The sequence below is a fragment of the Lissotriton helveticus genome, chromosome 3_2, assembly GCF_964261635.1.
Source record: "Lissotriton helveticus chromosome 3_2, aLisHel1.1, whole genome shotgun sequence".
Taxonomy (NCBI): domain Eukaryota; kingdom Metazoa; phylum Chordata; class Amphibia; order Caudata; family Salamandridae; genus Lissotriton; species Lissotriton helveticus.
The window spans coordinates 271,499,922-271,521,513 of record NC_136062.1 but is presented as its reverse complement, the minus strand read 5'-3'; the positions used below and the strand labels follow the sequence as shown (position 1 = coordinate 271,521,513).

The 21,592-nt window shown below is 50.6% G+C and overlaps 1 protein-coding gene across 6 annotated transcripts in view; it reads left to right on the top strand.

Moving 5' to 3' along the window:
* The window catches only part of HERC1 (HECT and RLD domain containing E3 ubiquitin protein ligase family member 1), a 2,088,313-nt gene that overhangs the window by 1,559,001 nt on the left and 507,720 nt on the right, over positions 1-21,592 (top strand). For all 6 annotated transcript variants that reach the window (XM_078685198.1, XM_078685199.1, XM_078685195.1 and 3 more), the window contains exon 58: positions 18,895-19,035. In XM_078685198.1, coding sequence (XP_078541324.1) covers positions 18,895-19,035 — 141 coding nt within the window. The remainder of the gene's footprint in view (positions 1-18,894; positions 19,036-21,592) is intronic.

Genomic DNA, 21,592 nt, shown 5'->3' with positions numbered 1-21,592 from the left:
TCCTGATGGTGCAATGAGCAAGGGACTCACATCTGAGTATACCCTTCCACGCTTAGGGTGGACAAAATAATTTACAACAAGGGGTGGTGATGGACAGAGTCTCTGAATTAAGCAGAGTACTCTCACCCAGTCAAGAGATCAGGGCTAGATCCAACACCGTTTTTTAGCTCATTGCACCATCCCAGTTTCAGAACCTGGCTGTATGCAAATTAGTCTGTCCCTGGCCCAGTGCATCATGGGAACAGGGCAGACCAGACTACAAAAGCCAATTCTTACACTGGGAAGGAAACAAGCTTCCGGGGACCGGTTTCTGGCATTTCAGCCGTCTTCGGCCCGGCTTGCTTGAATCCTGATGGTGCAATGAGCAAGGGACTCACATCTGAGTATACCCTTCCACGCTTAGGGTGGACAAAATAATTTACAACAAGGGGTGGTGATGGACAGAGTCTCTGAATTAAGCAGACTACTCTCACCCAGTCAAGAGATCAGGGCTAGATCCAACACCGTTTTTTAGCTCATTGCACCATCCCAGTTTCAGAACCTGGCTGTATGCAAATTAGTCTGTCCCTGGCCCAGTGCATCATGGGAACAGGGCAGACCAGACTACAAAAGCCAATTCTTACACTGGGAAGGAAACAAGCTTCCGGGGACCGGTTTCTGGCATTTCAGCCGTCTTCGGCCCGGCTTGCTTGAATCCTGATGGTGCAATGAGCAAGGGACTCACATCTGAGTATACCCTTCCACGCTTAGGGTGGACAAAATAATTTACAACAAGGGGTGGTGATGGACAGAGTCTCTGAATTAAGCAGAGTACTCTCACCCAGTCAAGAGATCAGGGCTAGATCCAACACCGTTTTTTAGCTCATTGCACCATCCCAGTTTCAGAACCTGGCTGTATGCAAATTAGTCTGTCCCTGGCCCAGTGCATCATGGGAACAGGGCAGACCAGACTACAAAAGCCAATTCTTACACTGGGAAGGAAACAAGCTTCCGGGGACCGGTTTCTGGCATTTCAGCCGTCTTCGGCCCGGCTTGCTTGAATCCTGATGGTGCAATGAGCAAGGGACTCACATCTGAGTATACCCTTCCACGCTTAGGGTGGACAAAATAATTTACAACAAGGGGTGGTGATGGACAGAGCCTAGAGGAAGTTATGGCTCTTTTGGCCAAAGGAGCTATAGAAAGTGTTCCAGTTCCAGAAGTGGGCAGTGGCTGTTATTCCCGCTACTTTCTGATTCCGAAGAAGAACAAGGATCTTCCGCCCATTTTGGATCTTCGGACCAGTGGCATAGCTAGAGCTTGTGGCGCACATGGCTATTCCTCAGATTGTCGCCCCTGGGGGAGGAGGGGGAGGGTTTGCTGGGGAACTGACGGCGAGCACTTGAAAGAGGTCCGAGAGACACGTAGTATCGCCGCTAATAGTTACCTCGATCATGCAAGTTACATTCACATACATGACACGGTCCAAGGCTACACAATTGAATACACCAGTGATCGGCAGTACAAAGGAGAACACACAGACTGCATGATCTATCTGGGGACTCAGAAAAACCGCATGTGACGTCCATCAGAGAGCTGCGTGAACGAATATCTGGTAATCCCCGCAGCACAATGCAAACATGCACATACATGACAGTGTTCAGGGATCCATCATCTGCAGCTGACATAAAATGACCAAACATCATGGTCCCCCCATTAAAGCAGTGGGGACGTGCACAAACTTGATGTGCTCTGGGGACCCAAAACCAACTTATCTGAAAGAAACAGGTTAGTATTAGATTCCTTACCTTAGAATATCCCCAGGCGTCAGTCTGGATCCGGAAACTTTTGCGTAGCAGTACCCCTGCGCGTCGGTAGGCGTCGTCTGCAGGCGTCCCCTGCGGCTCCGCGTCCGTCGTCGGCGTCGTGCGCCGTGATGACGTCGCTGGAGTATATAGACGCCGCCTCCGCGCGCTGACGTCAGTTCTTCTTTTTTCCGCGCCAGTTAGCGCAGATCCGAGAAGTGCAGTACTCCTTGATTCTTCTTACGGTGCCGGTAGGATGCCCGGTTTTAAGAACTGTGACAGCTGTGACCGCACGATGTCGGTCACGGATCATCACCAACTCTGCCTCCGGTGCCTGGGCCCCGACCACGCCGTGGACGACTGTGTCGACTGCCGGGCCCTGACGAGTAAAGCTAGGCGGAGCGGTCCCGCAAGCTACTCGAGCTGCGGGTGTCGGCCTCGCGTCGAGAGCGGTCCCGGTCCGGCCGGAGGTCGAGGGAGCGGTCGAGGGAGCGGTCGCAGAGCCGCCACGAGCGCTCCGGAAGTCTTCGCCATTCCTCTGGTTCCTCAGGTAGGAGAAACACAAGAAGTCGGGGCGTCGTCATCGTACCCCCGACGCTCGCGCGATGCGGCCGGGGGTTCGGGTGGCCCCACCCCCGCGGCTCCGCGTGAGTCGCCGGCGCGGCCTGCTCCATACCCTACGGTCCCTGGGCAAGGCGCGACGCCCGGGGAGATAGAGGAGTTCCTCATGGCCATGAGGGCACTGTCTCCTCCGACGGGGCCTACGGCGCCTTCGGGCCCTGTGCTCCCGTCCGGGGTCCCTAGCGGTTCGGGTGCTCCTGCCTCGACGCCGCCGGTTGCTCCGCCCCCGGCGCCGCAGGGACCCTCAGGGTCGACGCCGGCTGGTCTACTGGCCTCTCCGGCGCCGGCTCCGGGCGGCGCCGCTCCCATACCCTCTCCGACTCCGAGTCCGACGCCGATGGGGCCTGTGGACCCCGGGGAGCCGGTCTACATTGTTGATTCCGAATATGGTGAAGATGTAGATTACGGAGAGGGTTGGGAGGGGTCTGAGGACCCTCTGTCACGCGAGTGTCAGTACAATGTGGACTGGACAGGTGATTTGGGTCACGCCAGTGGTCTGGACGACTCTCCTAACCCTGGTTTTGTCTCGCCTCCTTCCGTGGCTTCGGAGGAGGGGGCTGCTTATTCAGTGGTGTTGATGAGGGCTGCCAAGGCCTTACACCTTGAGCTCCCCGTCGCGGCCGTGAGGCCTAACATCCTCACTGAGGTCTTCAAACCGCAGTCATGCCCACAGGAGCCACTGCTGCCGTTCAACGAAGCCTTGTCTGACGTTCTTTTGGGCACGTGGTCCAGGCCCGCTTCAGGTTCGCCTGTTGATAGGAACGTGGCCAGACGCCACCGTCCGTGTCCGGATGACCCCAAGTTCCTGTCCACCCATCCCACCCCTGAGAGTCTGGTGATCCAGGCCTCGACTTCCCAGACGGCATTCCCGTCGGCCCCGCCCGACCGGGAATCCAAGATGTACGACCAGTATGGAAAAAAGGTCTTCTCGTCCCTGAGTTTGGGACTGCGGTCTTGCAACACCGCATGCCTCTTGGGCCGCTACTCCCACTCTCTGTGGGATACGGTCGCGGACCTGCTGCCGGATTGCCCGCAGGAGGTACGGGCAAAGCTCGGCAAGGCTATGATTGAAGGCCGAGACGCAGTAAAATACTCCATCAGGTGTGGTCTTGATACGACCGACTCGCTGGGCAGAGCGATGTCCACGACGGTGGCGATTCGTCGCCACGCCTGGCTGAGGTCCGCCAACTTTTCGGCAGATGTCCAGAATGCCTTGATGGACATGCCGTTCGATGGCAGTCGCCTGTTTGGCGACAAAGCGGACCACGCGCTGGAGCGCTTCATGGAATCCAGGGTCACGGCCAAGTCCTTGGGTCTCTCGACCCAGCGCCAGCAAACGGGTTCGTTTCGCTCCTTTCGTGGCCAAGGAAGGGGCGGTCCCACACGTGCTGCCAGCCACGCGCCGCAACACATTTCTCAACGCGGTGGCGGCCGTGGAGGCGGTCGGGGACAACGGCGAGGTCAGACCACACCTCCCCCCGCAGCATCGGCCTCCAAATCCTCCTAGTCCGTGCTTTCAGGCCCATGTGACGCCAGTGGGTGGCAGGGTTCGCCATCACCACTCCCGCTGGCGCATTATCACATCGGACAGGTGGGTGCTGCAGCTCGTCCGAAGGGGCTACTCCCTCCCCTTCGAGACCACTCCTCCAGCCATGCCACCGCAGAACCACCGTGTGTCGGGGGACCACTTGACACTTCTGCAGGAGGAAGTTACGGCCCTCTTGGCCAAGGGGGCCGTCGAGCGCGTTCCTGGGCCAGAAGTAGGGTGTGGTTGTTATTCCCACTACTTTCTGGTACCCAAGAAGGACAAAGGGGGCCTACGTCCTATCTTGGATCTACGGAACGTCAACGGCTTCCTCCGGAAGGAGAAGTTCAAGATGTTGACTTTGGCTCAGGTCTTGGCTGCTCTAGACCCGCAAGACTGGACGGTAGCGTTGGACTTGCAGGATGCGTATTTTCACATCCCCGTCCTGCCGGCCCACCGGCGTTACCTGCGGTTCACGGTAGGCCACGAGCACTTTCAGTTTATCGTGCTCCCATTCGGCCTTACCAGCGCCCCACGGGTGTTCACAAAGGTGATGGCGGTGGTCGCAGCCCATCTGCGCCGGTTGGGGATTTCAGTCTTCCCCTACCTGGACGACTGGTTGTTGAAGGCGGGCTCGCCCTAGACAGTCGTCCACCACCTTCAGATGACGGCAGACCTCCTGCACGAGCTGGGGTTTTCCATCAATGTGCCGAAATCACACCTGTGTCCCTCTCAAAAGCTCCTTTTCATCGGAGCGGTTCTCGACTCGGCGCAGTTTCGGGTTTATCCTCCAGAACGGCGAGTCCGGGATATACAGGCTTTGATTCCAATCTTTCAGCCGTTATCCCGGGTTTCGGTCAGGTTGACGCTGCGGCTGCTGGGGCTGATGGCTTCCTGCATCCTTCTGGTGCATCACGCCCGGTGGCGGATGCGGGCTCTGCAGTGGGACCTGAAGTTTCAGTGGGCCCAGCATCAGGGCAACTTGTCGGACCATGTCTTGATCTCGGAGGGCACTGCGAGACAACTGCAGTGGTGGCTTACGGACCGCGATTGGGTCAGAGGCAGATCCCTCTCCCTTCCCCAACCGGAGCACGTGGTTGTGACGGACGCGTCCCTCCAGGGCTGGGGAGGCCACTTGGGAGAGGCGGAGATCAGAGGCATCTGGTCTCCGACGGAGTCCCGGCTCCATATAAACCTGTTGGAGCTGCGGGCGATCCGCCTAGCACTGAAGGCATTCCTCCCCTTTGTCAACGGGAGTGTAGTGCAGGTGTTCACGGACAACACCACCGCCATGTGGTACTGCAACAAGCAGGGCGGAGTGGGGTCGTGGACCCTTTGCCAGGAGGCTCTGCGTCTCTGGCAATGGCTGGAACGTCAGAGCGTGACTCTGTCGGTTCAACACCTGACAGGTTCTCTGAACGCCAGGGCGGATGAACTCAGCCGTCGGTGCTCGGTGGATCACGAATGGCGTCTGAACTCGGACGTGGCGAAAGGCCTCTTTCTGCAATGGGGAGAGCCTTGGTCAGATCTATTCGCCACAGAAGAGAACGCGCAATGTCATCAGTTCTGCGCGTTGGAGTTTCCAAGACGGCACTCGCACGGCGACGCCTTTCGGCGCGAGTGGAGTTGCGGTCTATTGAACGCCTTTCCGCCTATACCACTTCTGCCCAGAGTGCTGAAGAAGATCAGGCGCGACCGGGCCCAAGTTTTCCTTGTGGCTCCGGACTGGGCTCGAAGGTACTGGTATCCCGAGCTACTCAGCATGTCAGTCGGTCCCTCGATCCGCCTGCCCCTTCTGGAGGACCTTCTGTCGCAGCAGCAGGGGACGGTCCTCCACCCGAACCTGTCCAGTCTCCACCTCCATGCGTGGAGATTGAGCGGCGACAGTTGAGGCCATTTGACTTGCCTCCTTAAGTTTGTGATGTGATTCTGGCAGCCAGGCGTCCCTCCACAAAGTCGGTATACGCCTGCCGGTGGAACAGATTTGTGGCATGGTGCACAGCAAAGGCTGTGGACCCTCTTTCTGCCCCTCTCTCCGAGGTTCTCCTCTTTCTTCTCTCTCTTGCCCAGCAGGGCTCTGCTCTGGGCACTGTCAAGGGCTACCTTTCTGCCCTTTCGGCCTTTCTAAGGCTGCCTGATCAACCTTCTTTGTTCAAGTCCCCTATTGTAACGAGATTCTTGAAGGGCATCACGCACATGTATCCACCTGTTCCGTTTGTGATGCCTCAGTGGGACTTGAACCTGGTTCTGACCTTCTTGATGTGCGCTCCCTTTGAGCCACTTCATTCCTGTCCTCTCCGTCTCCTGACTTTAAAGACGGCCTTCCTGGTTGCCATCACCTCTGCCAGGAGAGTGAGTGAGCTCCAGGCTCTTTCTGTCAAACCTCCTTTCATGTCCATTCATCCAGATAAGGTGGTTCTGAGAACTAGACCTTCTTTCCTGCCCAAAGTAGTCTCTGCTTTTCACATCGGGCAGTCCATCACCTTACCCTCCTTCTTCCCGCCTCCGCATCCTTCAAAGGATGAAGAGCGGCTCCATCGTCTGGACCCAAAACGTGCGCTTTCATTTTATATGGATCGCACTCGCCAGTTCCGGGTGGATGACCAACTGTTTGTTGGCTACGTGGGTGCGAAGAAGGGAAGGGCGGTGCATAAGCGGACCATCTCTCGGTGGGTCGTCCTGTGCATCAAAGCGTGCTACTCTTTGGCTCGGAAGGAGCCTCCTGTTGGGCTGAGGGCCCATTCCACTCGGGCCACGGTGGCTACTACTGCCCTGGGCCGGGGAGTCCCCTTGCAGGACATTTGTCAGGCGGCTACGTGGGCCTCGCTGCACACGTTTGCAAGGCACTACTGCCTGGACAGTCAAGTCCGGAGGGATGGCTTTTTTGGCCGTTCTGTCCTCCAGGACTTTCTGGTGTAAGCTGTATTGGTTCGCAGACCCACCACCGGGGTTGGTATTGCTGGGGTATCTATTCTAAGGTAAGGAATCTAATACTAACCTGTTTCTTTCAGATGAACAAGTTACTTACCTTCGGTAACGATATATCTGTAAGAAACAGTAGTTAGTATTAGATTCCTTACCGCCCCACCCATCCTCCCCGTTCTGCGAACTGATACATAGGGTTAAGGTCATCCCCTTCAGGGCCCTAGTTTCGCATGGCACCAGTGTTGGTTCTTACATGGCTCTGCATGTTCTGGCGCGGAAAAGCTGTGTGCAAAGAACTGACGTCAGCGCGCGGAGGCGGTGTCTATATACTCCAGCGACGTCATCACGGCGCACGACGCCGACGACGGACGCGGAGCCGCAGGGGACGCCTGCAGACGACGCCTACCGACGCGCAGGGGTACTGCTACGCAAAAGTTTCCGGATCCAGACTGACGCCTGGGGATATTCTAAGGTAAGGAATCTAATACTAACTACTGTTTCTTACAGATATATCGTTACCGAAGGTAAGTAACTTGTTCAACAGTGTCGAAGCCTGTGATTCTTTATCTTTCAAAAACAGCAAATTAATTATTCACAGGGAATGACTCACTGTGTGCCCTTAGAACTAAACTTGGTACAAAAGGTGGTGGTGATGGACGGAGCATCTGAACCAATCAAACACTCACACCCAGTCAAAAGATCTGGGTTTAATCCATCACCGTTCTTTAGCCCACTCTGCCACCCCAGTTCAGACATGGCCATATGCAAATCAGTCTGACCCTGTGCCTCATGGGAACAGTCCAGCCCGAACTGCCAAGCCATGCCTTCCCTGGACCGGAAACAAGCTTCCTAGGACCGGTTTCTGGCATTGCAGCCGTCTTCAGCCAGGCTTGCTTGAATCCGGTAGCAAAGTGAGCAAGGGACTCACCTCTGAGCATACCCTGCCAACTTATGGCGCACAAAGTGGTACAAAAGGGGGTGGTGATGGACGAAGCATCTGAACCAATCAAACACTCACACCCAGTCAAAAGATCCGGGTTTAATCCATCACCATTCTTTAGCCCACTCTGCCACCCCAGTTCAGACATGGCCACATGCAAATCAGTCTGACCCTGTGCCTCATGGGAACAGTCCAGCCCGAACTGGAAAGCCATGCCTTCCCTGGACCGGAAACAAGCTTCCCAGGACCGGTTTTTGGCATTTCTGCCGTCTTCAACCCGGCTTGCCTGAATCCAGTGGCAAAGTGAGCAAGGGACTCACGTCTGAGCATACCCTTCCAACTTATGGCGAACAAAGCGGTACAAAAGGGGGTGGAGATGGACGGAGCATCTGAACCGATCAAACACTCACACCCAGTCAAAAGATCTGGGTTTAATCCATCACCGTTCTTTAGCCCACTCTGCCATCCCAGTTCAGACATGGCCGTATGCAAATCAGTCTGACCCTGTGCCTCATGGGAACAGTCCAGCCCGAACTGCCAAGCCATGCCTTCCCTGGACCGGAAACAAGCTTCCTAGGACCGGTTTCTGGCATTGCAGCCATCTTCAGCCAGGCTTGCTTGAATCCAGTGGCAAAGTGAGCAAGGGACTCACGTCTGAGCATACCCTGCCAACTTATGGCGAACAAAGCGGTACAAAAGGGGGTGGTGATGGACGGAGCATCTGAACCAATCAAACACTCACACCCAGTCAAACGATCTGGGTTTAGTCCATCACCGTTCTTTAGCCCACTCTGCCACCCCAGTTCAGACATGGCCACATGCAAATCAGTCTGACCCTGTGCCTCATGGGAACAGTCCAGCCCGAACTGGAAAGCCATGCCTTCCCTGGACTGGAAACAAGCTTCTGAGGATCGGTTTCTGGCATTTCAGCCGTCTTCAGCCCGGCTTGCCTGAATCCAGTGGCAAAGTGAGCAAGGGACTCACGTCTGAGCATACCCTGCCAACTTATGGCGAACAAACCGGTACAAAAGGGGGTGGTGATGGATGGAGCATCTGAACCAATCAAACACTCACACCCAGTCAAAAGATCTGGGTTTAATCCATCACCGTTCTTTAGCCCACTCTGCCACCCCAGTTCAGACATTGCCATATGCAAATCAGTCTGACCCTGTGCCTCATGGGAACAGTCCAGCCCGAACTGCCAAGCCATGCCTTTCCTGGACCGGAAACAAGCTTCCGAGGACCGATTTGCTCACTTTGCCACTGGATTCAACAAGCCTGGCTGAAGACGGCTGCAATGCCAGAAACCGGTCCTAGGAAGCTTGTTTCCGGTCCAGGGCAACCACTCTTGGATTGGGAAAGGCATCCTCTTCCCGCACCAACTTTATGAAGGTGAGTACTCTCTTCCTTTTACAGAAGTCGAATCGAAATTTGGGATCAAAGCCTCCGATTTCTACACCTTCCTGAACATAAAAACGGCCATTACTAAAGCGAATCTGTCCTCCACACCACCATCTCTGCCATCGTATTTCTCCAGACTAAATAGAATAGGTCACCAAGTCTCAAAGATTTATAAATTGCTAGGCCCACAGCCATCCAGACTAAACGAACACACTACGCAGTTTTGGTCCTCTCTCGCCTCCTTTAATATCTCTGAACCGGATTGTTCCGCGGCGTGAAAATCTTGCATGTATCATAAAATAAGCCCTACGCTATCACAAACCAAATTCTGACTCATGCACAGAGTCTTTTGGACGCCCACTCGCCTCTATGCACACAAAATCAGCCCTGATGCCTTCTGCTGGAGCTGCAAGCGTACGGAAGGGGATTTGGATCATCTCATCCTCCAATGTGAGTGCGTCTCTACCTACTGGAAGAGTATTTTTGATTTCATACACAAATTATTCGCCGTTTTGCCTCCCAAAGAACTCCCCTTTCTAGTTTTTGGCTTCATTAAAGCTGAGCAGCTAAATGAGCCTGACAGAGCCCTGTTAGACCTCCTACTCATAGCGGCTGTTAAGGTTGTGCTTAGCAATTGGAAAGATACAAAGAAGGCCAACTTCGCTTGTTGGTTGAACTAGGTGATTAACCTCCGAGGGGCAGACAATATCACTCTGCAGCAGTCACCTTGGCGCCCTGCACGAAGGAAGATATGGAACACACTTGATAACTACTTCAGCGCTCATTAACCTCCGTGAATGCCCCAGGTTCCTGACCATACACACTCTGCATAGTTGTTCCAAGATGGGTGGGGATAACGTGTTTCTAGTCGCTACGACGTGGTGCACTCTTTTCTTCTTCTTACTACTCTTCTCCTTACTCTTCTTCTTCCTCCTATCTTTGTCTACTTCTCTGTATCTGTTACTTCTCCCTCTTTCTTGACCTTCCCCTTCTCATAGCCGTGTGTTAATAATTGGGGTACTTGTATAATACTCTGACTCATCTGAACGTGCTAATACCTATCTCAGCTGCCAAGTTGCTTTATCGATTGTTTTGCCATGTTCTCAACAATTCTGATCTTGACTTTGTTCAGATGTATGTATACCTGCCCGTTGATTGTACTCATATTGCATCCTTTTGTCTTGTATCCTTGAAATAATCCTATAAAAACATTTGAGATAAAAAAAACTCTTCTGCCCTAAACCAAGGAGACCGGATGGTAGTGTTGGACCTGCAGGATGCCTATTTTGCCTATTTTCACATTCCCAGCCTGCCAGGCCACAGGCGTTATCTACGGTTCAAGGTAGCCCATGAGCACTTTCAGTTTACCGTGCTCCCCTTCCGCCTTACTAGTGCCCCTCAGGGGTTCTCCAAGGTGATGGTGGTGGTTGCGGCTCAGCTGTGCAGGTCAGGGGTTTCAGTCTTTGACTACCTCGACGATTGGCTGTTGAAGGCATCCGCGCCCCAGGCAGTCGTCTCCTACCTACAGACTACGGCGGACCTCCTGCATTCACTTGGGTTCTCTATAAACATGCCAAAGTCACACCTGAATCCTTCTCAGACGCTCCCTTTCACCAGAGCTGTTCTGGACACAGTGCAGATTCGGGCTTATCCTCCCGAGCAGCGAGTACAGTATATTCAGGTTATGATTCCGATATTTCAGCCTCTATCCTGGATTTGGGTGAAGTTGACTTTGAGGCCGTTGAGCTAATGGCCCCCTGCATCCTGTTGGTAAGGCACGCAAAATGGCATATGCAGGCTCCGCAGTGGACTTGAAGTTCATATGGGAACAAGTGGTGGTTAACAAACCGAGATTTCACAATCGTGACAGATGCGTCACTTCTTGGATGGAGATCAGGGGTCACTTGTCTCTGGCGGAGATGGAGCTCCACATAAACTTGTTGGAGCTCAGAGCGTTTTCTTTGGCATTGAAAGCATTTCTTCCCTCTGTCAAGGGGAAGTTGGTGCAGGTGTTCACAAACAACACCGCCGCCGTGTGGTACTGCAACAAGCAAGGCGGGGTGGGGTCATGGACCCTTTGTCGAGAGGCCCTGCGTCTCTGGACATGGCTGGAACAACAGGGCATAACCCTGGTGGTTCAACACTTGGCAGATTCTCTGAACACCAGAGCAGACGGCCTCAGCCGTCGATGCCTAGCGGATCACGAATGGCGTCTCCAGTGGGAGGTGACGCCAGGTCTCTTTCAGCAGTGGGGGAAAACCTTGGTTAGATTTGTTCGCCTTCGGAGAGATTGCGTAATGTCCGCAGTACTGCGTGCTGGAGTTTCCATGGTGGCTCTTGCTCTGCGACGTGTTTTGACGCGTGTGGAGCTCAGGCCTGTCGTACGCCTTTCTGCCCATGCCACTCCTGCCCAGGATTCTGAAAAAAATCAGCAGCGACTGATCCCAAGTCATCCTTGTGGCACTGGACTGGGCAAGGAGAGTCTGGTATCCAGAGCTTCTGAGCATGAGTATCGGTCCTCCAATCAGGCTGCCCCTTCATCCTTCAGGAGGATCTTCTGTCGCAGCAGCAGAGGAGGGTTCTCCACCCGAACCTGTCAACTCTGCGCCTCCATGTATGGAGATTGAGCGGCGGCAGTTGATGGCTTTTGACCTTCCTCCCGAAGTCTGTAATGTTATTCTGGCGGCTAGCCGGCTCTCCACTAAGTCGGTGTATGCCTGCCGTTGGCAGAAATTTTTATTATACTGTACAGAAAGGTCTATTGACCCTCTTTCTGCTTCTCTTTCTACTGTACTTTTATTCATTCTGACCCTTGCCCAGCATGGCTCTGCTTTGGGAACTCTTAAGGGTAATCTTTCTGCTCTCTCTGCTTTTTTTGCGGCTGCCAAACCAACGGAGGACGATTGGGAGGGTCCCAGGACCCTCTTGCTCGTCAGTGTGATTCTGAGCAGGACTGGGTGGAAGATATGTGTTTCGGCACTTGCTGCCTTTGTCAATCTTGCTCTCCTAAAAAATCTCCATTTTGATTGCACATTTTAAGCTTATCTCCCTCCAGTGACATTGAGGAAATATTTTCAGTTTGTTAATGGAACCATGTCCGTTATAATAAATGCAATTATTGTCAAATATCCACGGTTTCACTTCAGGAATATGGTACCTGAACCTTCTGGGCATGACATGTGCTTCGGATGAGGCTGCTTCTTCAGGAGGATCTCCTGTTGCAGCAACAGGGTAGTGTCCTGCACCCAATCATGCAGAGTCTGCAACTCCATGCGTGGAGACTGAGCAGTGGCAGTTGACTACGTTTGATCATCTATCTGAAGCTGTGGATATCATCCTGCCTGACAGGTGACCTTCTACGAAGTTGATCTACGCCTGGTGCTGGGACAAATTTATAGCCTGGTGTGGTACCAACAACACTGTTCTACTACAAGCCAAAATGTTGAAAAATAATTTGTGCAGCGCCCATCACAGTTCCAATGTGCAACAGGTTCAATATACATTAGCAACTTGAACAATCATTATTACACACAAATCGGACCGCCTTGATATTCAGTTATAGTCCCGTACTGAGGAATCTGCGCCTGATTAATCTGTCAGTAATACAATCGATTGTGACAGCATCGCTCTGCTTATTGCCTCGCCAGTCCAGACATGCATCTCTTTTTAGTCTAGGCAGTGCCCTTGGGCAATTTGTGTGGCCATGCACATTCAGAAGGGGCTCCAGATGTCTTTGGGGCAGGATTTTGATGGCATTAGTTCTCAGTAGTCTTCAGGTTTTCCTAGCAGTGTGGTACATCTGCCAGCTAGACCCTCACTGGTGAATGGGTATGGCGAGCCCAATGTATATGAAAAAACGAAATGATGGAATGCACACCTAATTTTAGATATGATCAACCATATTTTAGGAACTGCTCAATGCAAGGTTTTGGCGTGCTGGCTCGACACGCTCTCTGTCCAGGTAGCACCAGGCTCAACCCGCGACAGCCATGCAAACATAAATTGCTGAGATCAAACGCCAAGAATCCATTGTAATCAATATATATTCCAAGTTCTTTAATAATTTCTAAATGCACACAGAGGCTGCGTAATTCCAAAATTTAAATGTTAAAAAAATGCCCATCCAGGCTTTCTGGCATCTTGGTGAAATTTGGATTCTTGGTGCTTGATTTTTTAATTTAATGCTTGCATGGCTGTCGCACCTTGAGTCTGGTGGGTGAAGACCTACCAGTTAGTTATTATGACCCCTAGTGTATAGCCACTCTCCTTTTGGTTAGCGTAAGGAAATGCATCTTTTTATGGTCACCGTCTAGTTTTTCGACTGATGCTCCTGGTTTTTTTGGCCCTGAAAGTGCTTTGACTGAGGCTTGCTAACCAGACTTCTGTGCCAGTGCCCTGACTCTAACATATATGTCATTACCTTGGTGGATCAACACCTGGCAGGTTCGCTGAATGCCAGGGCGGACTAACTCAGCTGCCGGTGCATGGTGGATCACGAGTGGCATCTGAACTCGGACAAGGTCTCTTTCTGCAGTGGGGAGAGCCTTGGTTAGATCTATTCGCCACAGAAGGGAACGTGCAATGTCATCAGTTCTGCGCGTTGGAATTTCCAAGACTGCACTCGCTCGGAGACGCTTTTCGTCTCGAGTGGAGCTGCAGTCTTTCCGCCCATACCACTTCTGCCCAGAGTGCTGAAGAAGACCAGGCGCGACCGGACCCAAGTTATTCTTGTGACTCCGGACTGGGCTCGAAGGGTATGGTATCCCGAGCTACTCAGTATGAGCATCGAAACCCCGATCCGTCTGCCTCTTTGGGAGGATCTTCTGTCGCAGCAACAGGGGATGGTCCTCCACCCGAACCTGTCCAGCCTCCACCTCCATATGTGGAAATTAAGCGGCGATAGTTGACGGCTTTCAACCTTCCTCCCGAGGTCTGGAAGGTCATTCTGGCAGCCCGTCGTCCCTCCTGGAACAGATTTGTGGCATGGTGCACAGCAAAGGCTGTGGATCCCCTTTCGGCCCCTCTTTCTGAGGTTCTTCTGTTTCTCCTATCTTTGGCCCGGCAGGGATCTGCTCTGAGCACTATCAAAGGCTAGCTTTCTGCTCTTTCCGCCTTCCTGAGGCTCCCTGATCAACCTTCTCTTTTTAAGTCCCCGGTTGTTAACAGCTTGTAAGAAAGTGGCTCTATATATACTGGACCAAAGTAAGGTACAGTGTGTATAGTCTCCCGTCTCCAGAGGTATGGCAGAGACTAAAGTTAGATATAACCTTACTCTCTAAAGTGGTAGCTTGGTTTAGCAGTAAGGCAGTATCAGATGACAGTGTAAAGCATTAGTTGTACACACTCAGTCAGCAAATGGTCTCACACTCTCAAGAACTGAACTCAAGGCCAATTGTTTTATATCAAAAGATATAGTTTTATTTTAGAACCAACAGGGATCAAAATACACTTTTCTCAATATGAGTGACTTTAGATAATTACTTTGCAAGGAGGCAATAGACTTTGTAAGTACAATAGCTACAGTGGTTGCAATAGGCAACACAATTTCAAACACTATTTAACATTGAGCTCAATGGGTTTTGCTAGATAAATGCAATTGATTACTTTATGGATTACTTTTCTAACCGCAGGACTGGATCCTAGATTCAGTTCCCGGTCATGTACGGTAAACATTTAAGTAAAAGCGTTTTGGTTACAGTAGTGATTTTTAAGAAATATAAAGGTACTTTCAAAGTTGACACTTCGAACCTTTTCAGTGAAAACCAAGCAATGTTATCCTATGGGAGGAAATTCAAGTCACAGGTAAAGTAGGTTCTCGTTACTTTTCTTATCCAGTACTGGACTCCTAGGTTCTGTACTGGGACCTTTACCTAAGACAGGTAAGTAATTACGTTTTGGTACTTGGTACGATTTTTATAGAATATTTATAGTTTGCAAAAATCGACACTTAGAAGAAATTTCACAGAAAAACTGTTGATGGTTTCCTCTGGAAGAAAATGCAGGTTGCTGGTAAGTACTGTTATGATTACTTTTGGGGTTCAGTACTGGGCTAAAATATACAGTACTGGCTTCTCTCCTGATCACAGGTGAGTATTTTGGAATTCGGCTGATTTTAGATGAATATTTTAAAGTTTCAAAACTCCATACTTCGAAGAAATTTCAAGTGTAAACCAGTCAATGTTAACCTATGGAAGGAAAGTGGTTTATCGGCTTTTAGGTAAGTACTCGACTGGTAGAGTTAAGGTTCTGGGCATAGACTCAGGGGTCTCCCAGGGTCGGAAAGGTACAGTTGGTACACCCTCAGCAGCACTGGGGCAGCTGGGTGCAGAGAGAGTAGGCCCAATGCAATCCAATGGAGGGTAGAGGGCCTTGAGTTGGTGGCTGCAAGCAAGCAGGCCACGCAGCTGTGGGAGCTGAGCTCCTGGTTACTTACTCAGGGCAAGTGGGGAAGTAGAGTAGATAAGTAATTGCACTTCCAGCGGCACTCGGGCGACTGGGTGCAGGGTGCTTTTGAGCCATCAGGCGCTCAATGTTATCCAATGGGAAAGTTAAAAAGTGGACAAAGGCTGCAGACTCGGGTACGGAGATTCTTCAGGTGCGACCACCACTTTGAGGGGTATGTTGGGATCTTGGAGAAGAGGTAGGTTTCCCAACTGAAGGCACAGGGCGCCGGGTGCAGGGGTGTCTTTTGGTGTCTGGAAATCTTACCCTCAGCTGATCGCGGTTGGAGGGATCCCTGGTTCAGAGGCTGCAGGCGTCATCTGGATCGTCGAGGAGGGTCTTTGGGCACTGGACTTCGGGTCCCAGTCGCCGGGGGGACGTCCTCGTGGTCTTGGATCACTCAGGCACAGGCCGGGCTTGGCGGGTGCAGAGTGGGCTCGATTTGCTGGCACCAGGGGTATTGCTGTTTGAGCAGAACCACTGCTCTTGGGAGTCCCACTCTTTTGGAAGGTTTAAAACAGGCAGGTCCTCTGGGTTTTTGAGGTTGCTGACCGCAGGAGACGCCGGAGTTTCTCAGGAGCAGTTTCAAGGATCAACAGGCCTATAGGGTTCTGGGGCCAAGTCAGTGGGCATCGTCCTTTTGTTAGCAGCTGCACGGCAGGTCTTCTTGTTTCTTGTTCTTCTTCTTGTTGCAAACGGGATCTGTCGATGGAAGGTTCAGGGTGCCCCTAAATACTAGATTTAGGGGCGTTACAGGTAGGGTGAGGGCAGGGACCAATGGGTTCCTGTCCTGGGGTGGGTACACCCCCTATCCTGCTCCTCTCCTGTGGGAGGGGGGGCAGGAGCCTAGCTGTGAGTGGGAGGGCTCCCCATCATCAAGATCGTGCTTCACCTCGCCTCCCCCACCTGAGGGATAGGGTTGGCACAGGCTGGCACACCCCCTCTCCTGACGTAGGGTTTCCCACCAGTCTTCCTGCCAGAGTGGGGGTCAGAAGTGGTGGGGGCCAGTTGCTGAGTACAGCAAGTGGCCTGGCGAAGCTCACAAAGGCGGCATGCCTTTGAAGCTTCCCCCTGCCCATCCTAGGGGAGAAGACCTAGCACCTCGTCCAGGAAGTACATTGTTGCAGGCCCATGAGAGCGGGGGGCTCTCCACCCAGGGGTCCAGCAACATGTTTGCTGTGTGGCAGCCTAGGCAGCCTCTCAGACAAGACGTGGATTGTAGGTTAGGGTTCTGTAGTGCATTTTACATTAAATCCCACACTGGTATCCGTGCGGGTTTAATGTGCTGAAAAGTTTGATATCAAACTTGTCAGTCTTCAGTGTCGCCATTATGGTGCTGTGGAGTTTGTAATGACAACCTCCCAGCACTATATACTCTTAAGGGCATCACTGCACTTACAGTGCCCAGGAATGGCTCTGGGTACTGTAGTGGCACAGGGCTCATGCACCAGTGCCCACACCACTGGCATAGGGCACCCAGCTAGAGGGGTGACTGATGTATGCCAGGGCAGTGGGGTTGTGGGCCTGGCCCACAGGGATGTGTGCCATGTTGACTTTGTTTAGTTCTGCACCAGGACACTCACCCTACAAAGGCAGTGTGTGTGTGTCAGGGTGCAGGGCCCCTAAGGGTGGCACAATAAGTGCTGCAGCCCTTAGGGGTCTTCTCTGGTCACAATGCCCTGGGTACCTAGGGTACCATTTTACTAGGGTCTGACATGTGGCCAGAGATGCCAATTGGGTTTTAATTTCAACACCGTTTTAGTGAAGGAACACAGGCCCTGGGCACCTGATTGGCAGGGGCCCAGGGCACACTCAGTAGAAGCACATCAGCGATTCAGCAAAAAGTGGGGGCATGCCATGCAAGAAAGATGGTACTTTCTCACACCGCTTTCTCAAAGGCATTACACACCCGTTTCCTCCCGTGCCTTTCATAATGCCTCAATGGGACTTGAATCTTGTCTTCACTTTTCTGATGTGCGCTCCCTTTGAGCCTCTTCATAACTGTCCTTTACGTCTTCTTACTCTTAAGACAGCTTTCCTGGTTGCTATCACCTCTGCCAGAAGAGTGAGTGAGCTCCAGGCCCTTTCTTCCAAACCTCCTTTCCTTTCCGTTCATCCGGACAAGGTAGTTTTAAGGACCCGTCCTTCTTTTCTGCCAAAGGTTGTCACACCCTTCCACATCGGGCAGACCATCACTTTGTCCACCTTCTTTCCGCCTCCTTCCAGGGAAGAGGAGAGCCTCCACCGTCTGGACCCAAAATGTGCGCTCGCTTTCTATCTGCTATGTACAAAACAGTTCCGGGTGGATAATCAACTCTTTGTTGGCTACATGGGCACCAAAAAAGGTTGGGCTGTGCACAAACTAACCCTTTCCCGGTGGGTTGTTTTGTGTATCAAAGCATGTTACTCCTTGGCCAAGAAGGAGCCTCCTTTGGGGCTGCGGCCCAATCGACCAGGGCAACTGCAGCCACTACTGCCTTGGGACGCGGCGTTCCCTTGCAGGACATTTGTCAGGCAGCTACGGGGGCCTCGCTGCACACTTTTACCAAGCACTACTGCCTTGACAGTCAGGTCAGGCACTACTGCCTTGACAGTCAGGTCCGGACAGGACCGCATTTTTGGCCGTTCTGTGCTCCGTGACATTTTTGGTGTAATCTTGTTCGCAGACCCACCACCGGGGTTGATATTGCTGGGGTATATATTCGAAGGTAAGGAATCAATCACTAACGTGTCTCTTTCAGATGCACAAGTTACTACTTGTGTAACAATATATCTGTAAGAGACATTAGTTAGTGATAGATTCCTTACCGCCCCACCCATCCTCCCCGTTCTGTGCACTGAATACTGGGGTTAAGGTCATCCCCTTTTAGGGCCCTAGTTTGATGCACCAATTGTCAGTTTCTTGCATGGCTCTGCGTTTCGGCTCGGAATAGTTGTGTACAGAACTGACGTCTGCGCGCATTGGTGGCGCCTAAGTTCTCTCTGTGACGTCATCTCGGCGCCTATGACGCCAGTGACAGACGCGGAGCCGCTGGACGCCACCTACTTTCCGGATCCAGCCTGATGCCTGGGGATATTCTAACGTAAGGAATCTATCACAAACTAATGTCTCTTACAGATATATTGTTACACAAGTAGTATCTTGTGCATTTGGTATTGTTTATTGCAATTCATTTGTTAATGAGAAATTATGTTTCCATGTGCATGTTGCTGATCCTGTGTTAGTCACCGTTTGTACTAATAATAACCATTTACAGGATGGTTACCAGGACACAATAAAGTGCGTTTACCAGCTGAAAGGACATATCACACCTGTTAAAACAGTTGCATTCAGCACGGATGGGCTGGCCTTGGTGTCTGGCGGACTTGGTGGTCTTATGAATGTTTGGTCCTTAAGGGTAAGATTGTATTCTATTTGAAGCTCTTTGTGTAATGTTGTCAACATCTTTTTCTTAAAAATGGAAAATATTACCATCAAGTAAAGGAAATTGATTTAACCGACAAAATTGTAAGTTGTTTTGGGAATGTTATAGGGCTTTTCTGTCTGGGTAGTTCATGGTTTTAAAATCCTTGCATTTGATATGTCTGCACACCCTGTGAACTTTTTCCTGTGTAAAAGGTGTATGCTTAGCTCTTCACAACTTGTTGGTCACTCCATTAGATTAGGTGTATCATGCCCCATTCACCTATGATAATTATCAGGTATCACTGCTTGCTGCTGAGCCATTCTGTGAGCTGGATCACATTAGTAGCACTTTTACTGCTGGGACATATCCCCTTAGCAGTGCTTCCCTGTTAGTTTCAGAAGCATTATTTTCCCTCTACATCCTAAACAGTCCCACCTTTGACGTTTTGTTTTAGAGAGACCTCCTACCTCCCATAAGCCCTTCTGTGAGGTTATCAGAGACTCAGTAGTCATCCGCCTAGGTCAATGAGTTCCATTCCAGGATATCTGGGCTGCCTATTTTCCTTCTGTGCTGCATCACTATGGATGCAGAGAGTTTCTAAATGGTTGGATTACAGCAGCCCTTAGCCTTGTCGCACAATTCTGAGACGACTCCCCATTCTGTAATCTTTTGTAGAGATGGGAATTTGGAAGGCTTTGGGGAAATATCGGGTTACAGTTCTGGTAATTCCACTCATTCTGCTGTTGTTGTCCCTGCCACTAATGTAAATTATCTACATCTGTAATGCCAGGTCCCTTGTATGCTCAGGTAATTATTTTGTTCTGTGATTACAGAATTGTCTCTTGATCACCATGAACTCAATGCCACTATACACATCAATACTTGAGCAGTTTGGTGCAGAAGCATGTGTGTATTGTGTCTGTACCAGATTCCTCTGTTTCAAGAAACTCTATTATTCATGGCGGAAATAGCAATGTGATCACGTTTGAAAGTAACCTAGATTTTTTGATAATATGTTCTTCCAGAAATATAAAGCAGAATATGCATATCTTAACTCAACAATTGCAGAACATAGTTGAAATTCAGATATATATTAAATTAATGAACAATGGGTCAGTGTTCTTGCTTTTTACGTCATTGTGGAGACAAATATGTTTAAACTTGCCTTTAGTTAACCCTTTCGATGCTCATGACGAGCTCAGCTCGTCATGACCACACCCATTAACATTATGGCCCAGCACAGGAGAGGGAGTTCTTCAGCATCCATGAGGTTAAAAACAAGAGCGACTGATATTGTATTGCTAACACAGGCGGCAACAGATGTTGCTCCGGTCAGTTTAGTTCAAATCAACAGAAAGTGGGCCATCGTCACTTTGTTACTTTCCAAATATATATTGGGATCAAGATGTAACCGATTATGAAGCTAGTACCTTGTACCCTGGAAGTACGTCTTTTGGTGGAAACATGCAAGAACCTGTCAATAAGTTTTACCAACTCAGGATAAACCATAAAATACAGCCTTTGACCCTCTTTACAATCGGTGATGAATGTGGCTAGGCGCTCCCCTCCCTCCACCATACACATGTTTTCCTACTGCAGATTTTAGAATTGAAATCTCCCTTAATGAATTGGAGGGCTATTGTGATAATAAACAGCTGATAAACAATTATAAAAATTAACACTTACAATGAGATTCCCTGACACCAATGTTTGTGTCAGCTGGATGTGATTAGAAGCAGCTTAATGAATGGTTACAGTGACAGATAATCATACTTTGGGCCAAATACATACGTCCCCAAATGGTCTTACAGCAGGACCGAGATTAGCATTAATGGCAGACATTTGGTACCATGGAAATACTGTGAGTTGGTGGTTCAGACTTTTTTAAGATTAGTATATGAAATTGTTTTATAAAATCAATCCTATCATTATGGGCTCCAACCACTCTGTTTTCAATGATAATTATCCAAGGCATGTTCTAAATAAAGCACAGAGGGAGGTGGAAAGGGGTTGGGTTTCATGAGTGTGCTGCTGTTGATTTGGTTGATAGTTGAGCAACATTGAAATTAAGGTTATCAAGATCACTAGAAATAGATCTATTTGCTTGAAATGAATCTGTGATAATAACATTTCTTATGTTTGCTCTTTGTTCAGACCTTTGAAAGCTAGCTCAGCAACACGATCATATTTGTCCTTGAGGTTGAATTGAAAGATCTGTTGTTGGCACTGGATCAAAGTGTAGCCTCAATTTTCCCCTCAGACTGTGTCAACCATGGGCAATTAAAAACACAAGTCCCCAACAGTAGGATCATCCTGTTTGTGTTTAAGATGGTGTCCATGGTGCTAGAGTCTAAAATCAGCCTGGCTTATTGGGAGGTGTCACACAGTTCTCTTTGTATGCCTTTATGCCCATGCCGCTGAAGGCACGTAATCATTAGCAATTAATTAGGAGTCAAATAACTTCTAACTCCTTTGATTCTCAAATAAAGCAGCTGTAGGAATAGTAAGTCTTCTATTTGACCATATTTTAGCATCAAGGGCTTGAACA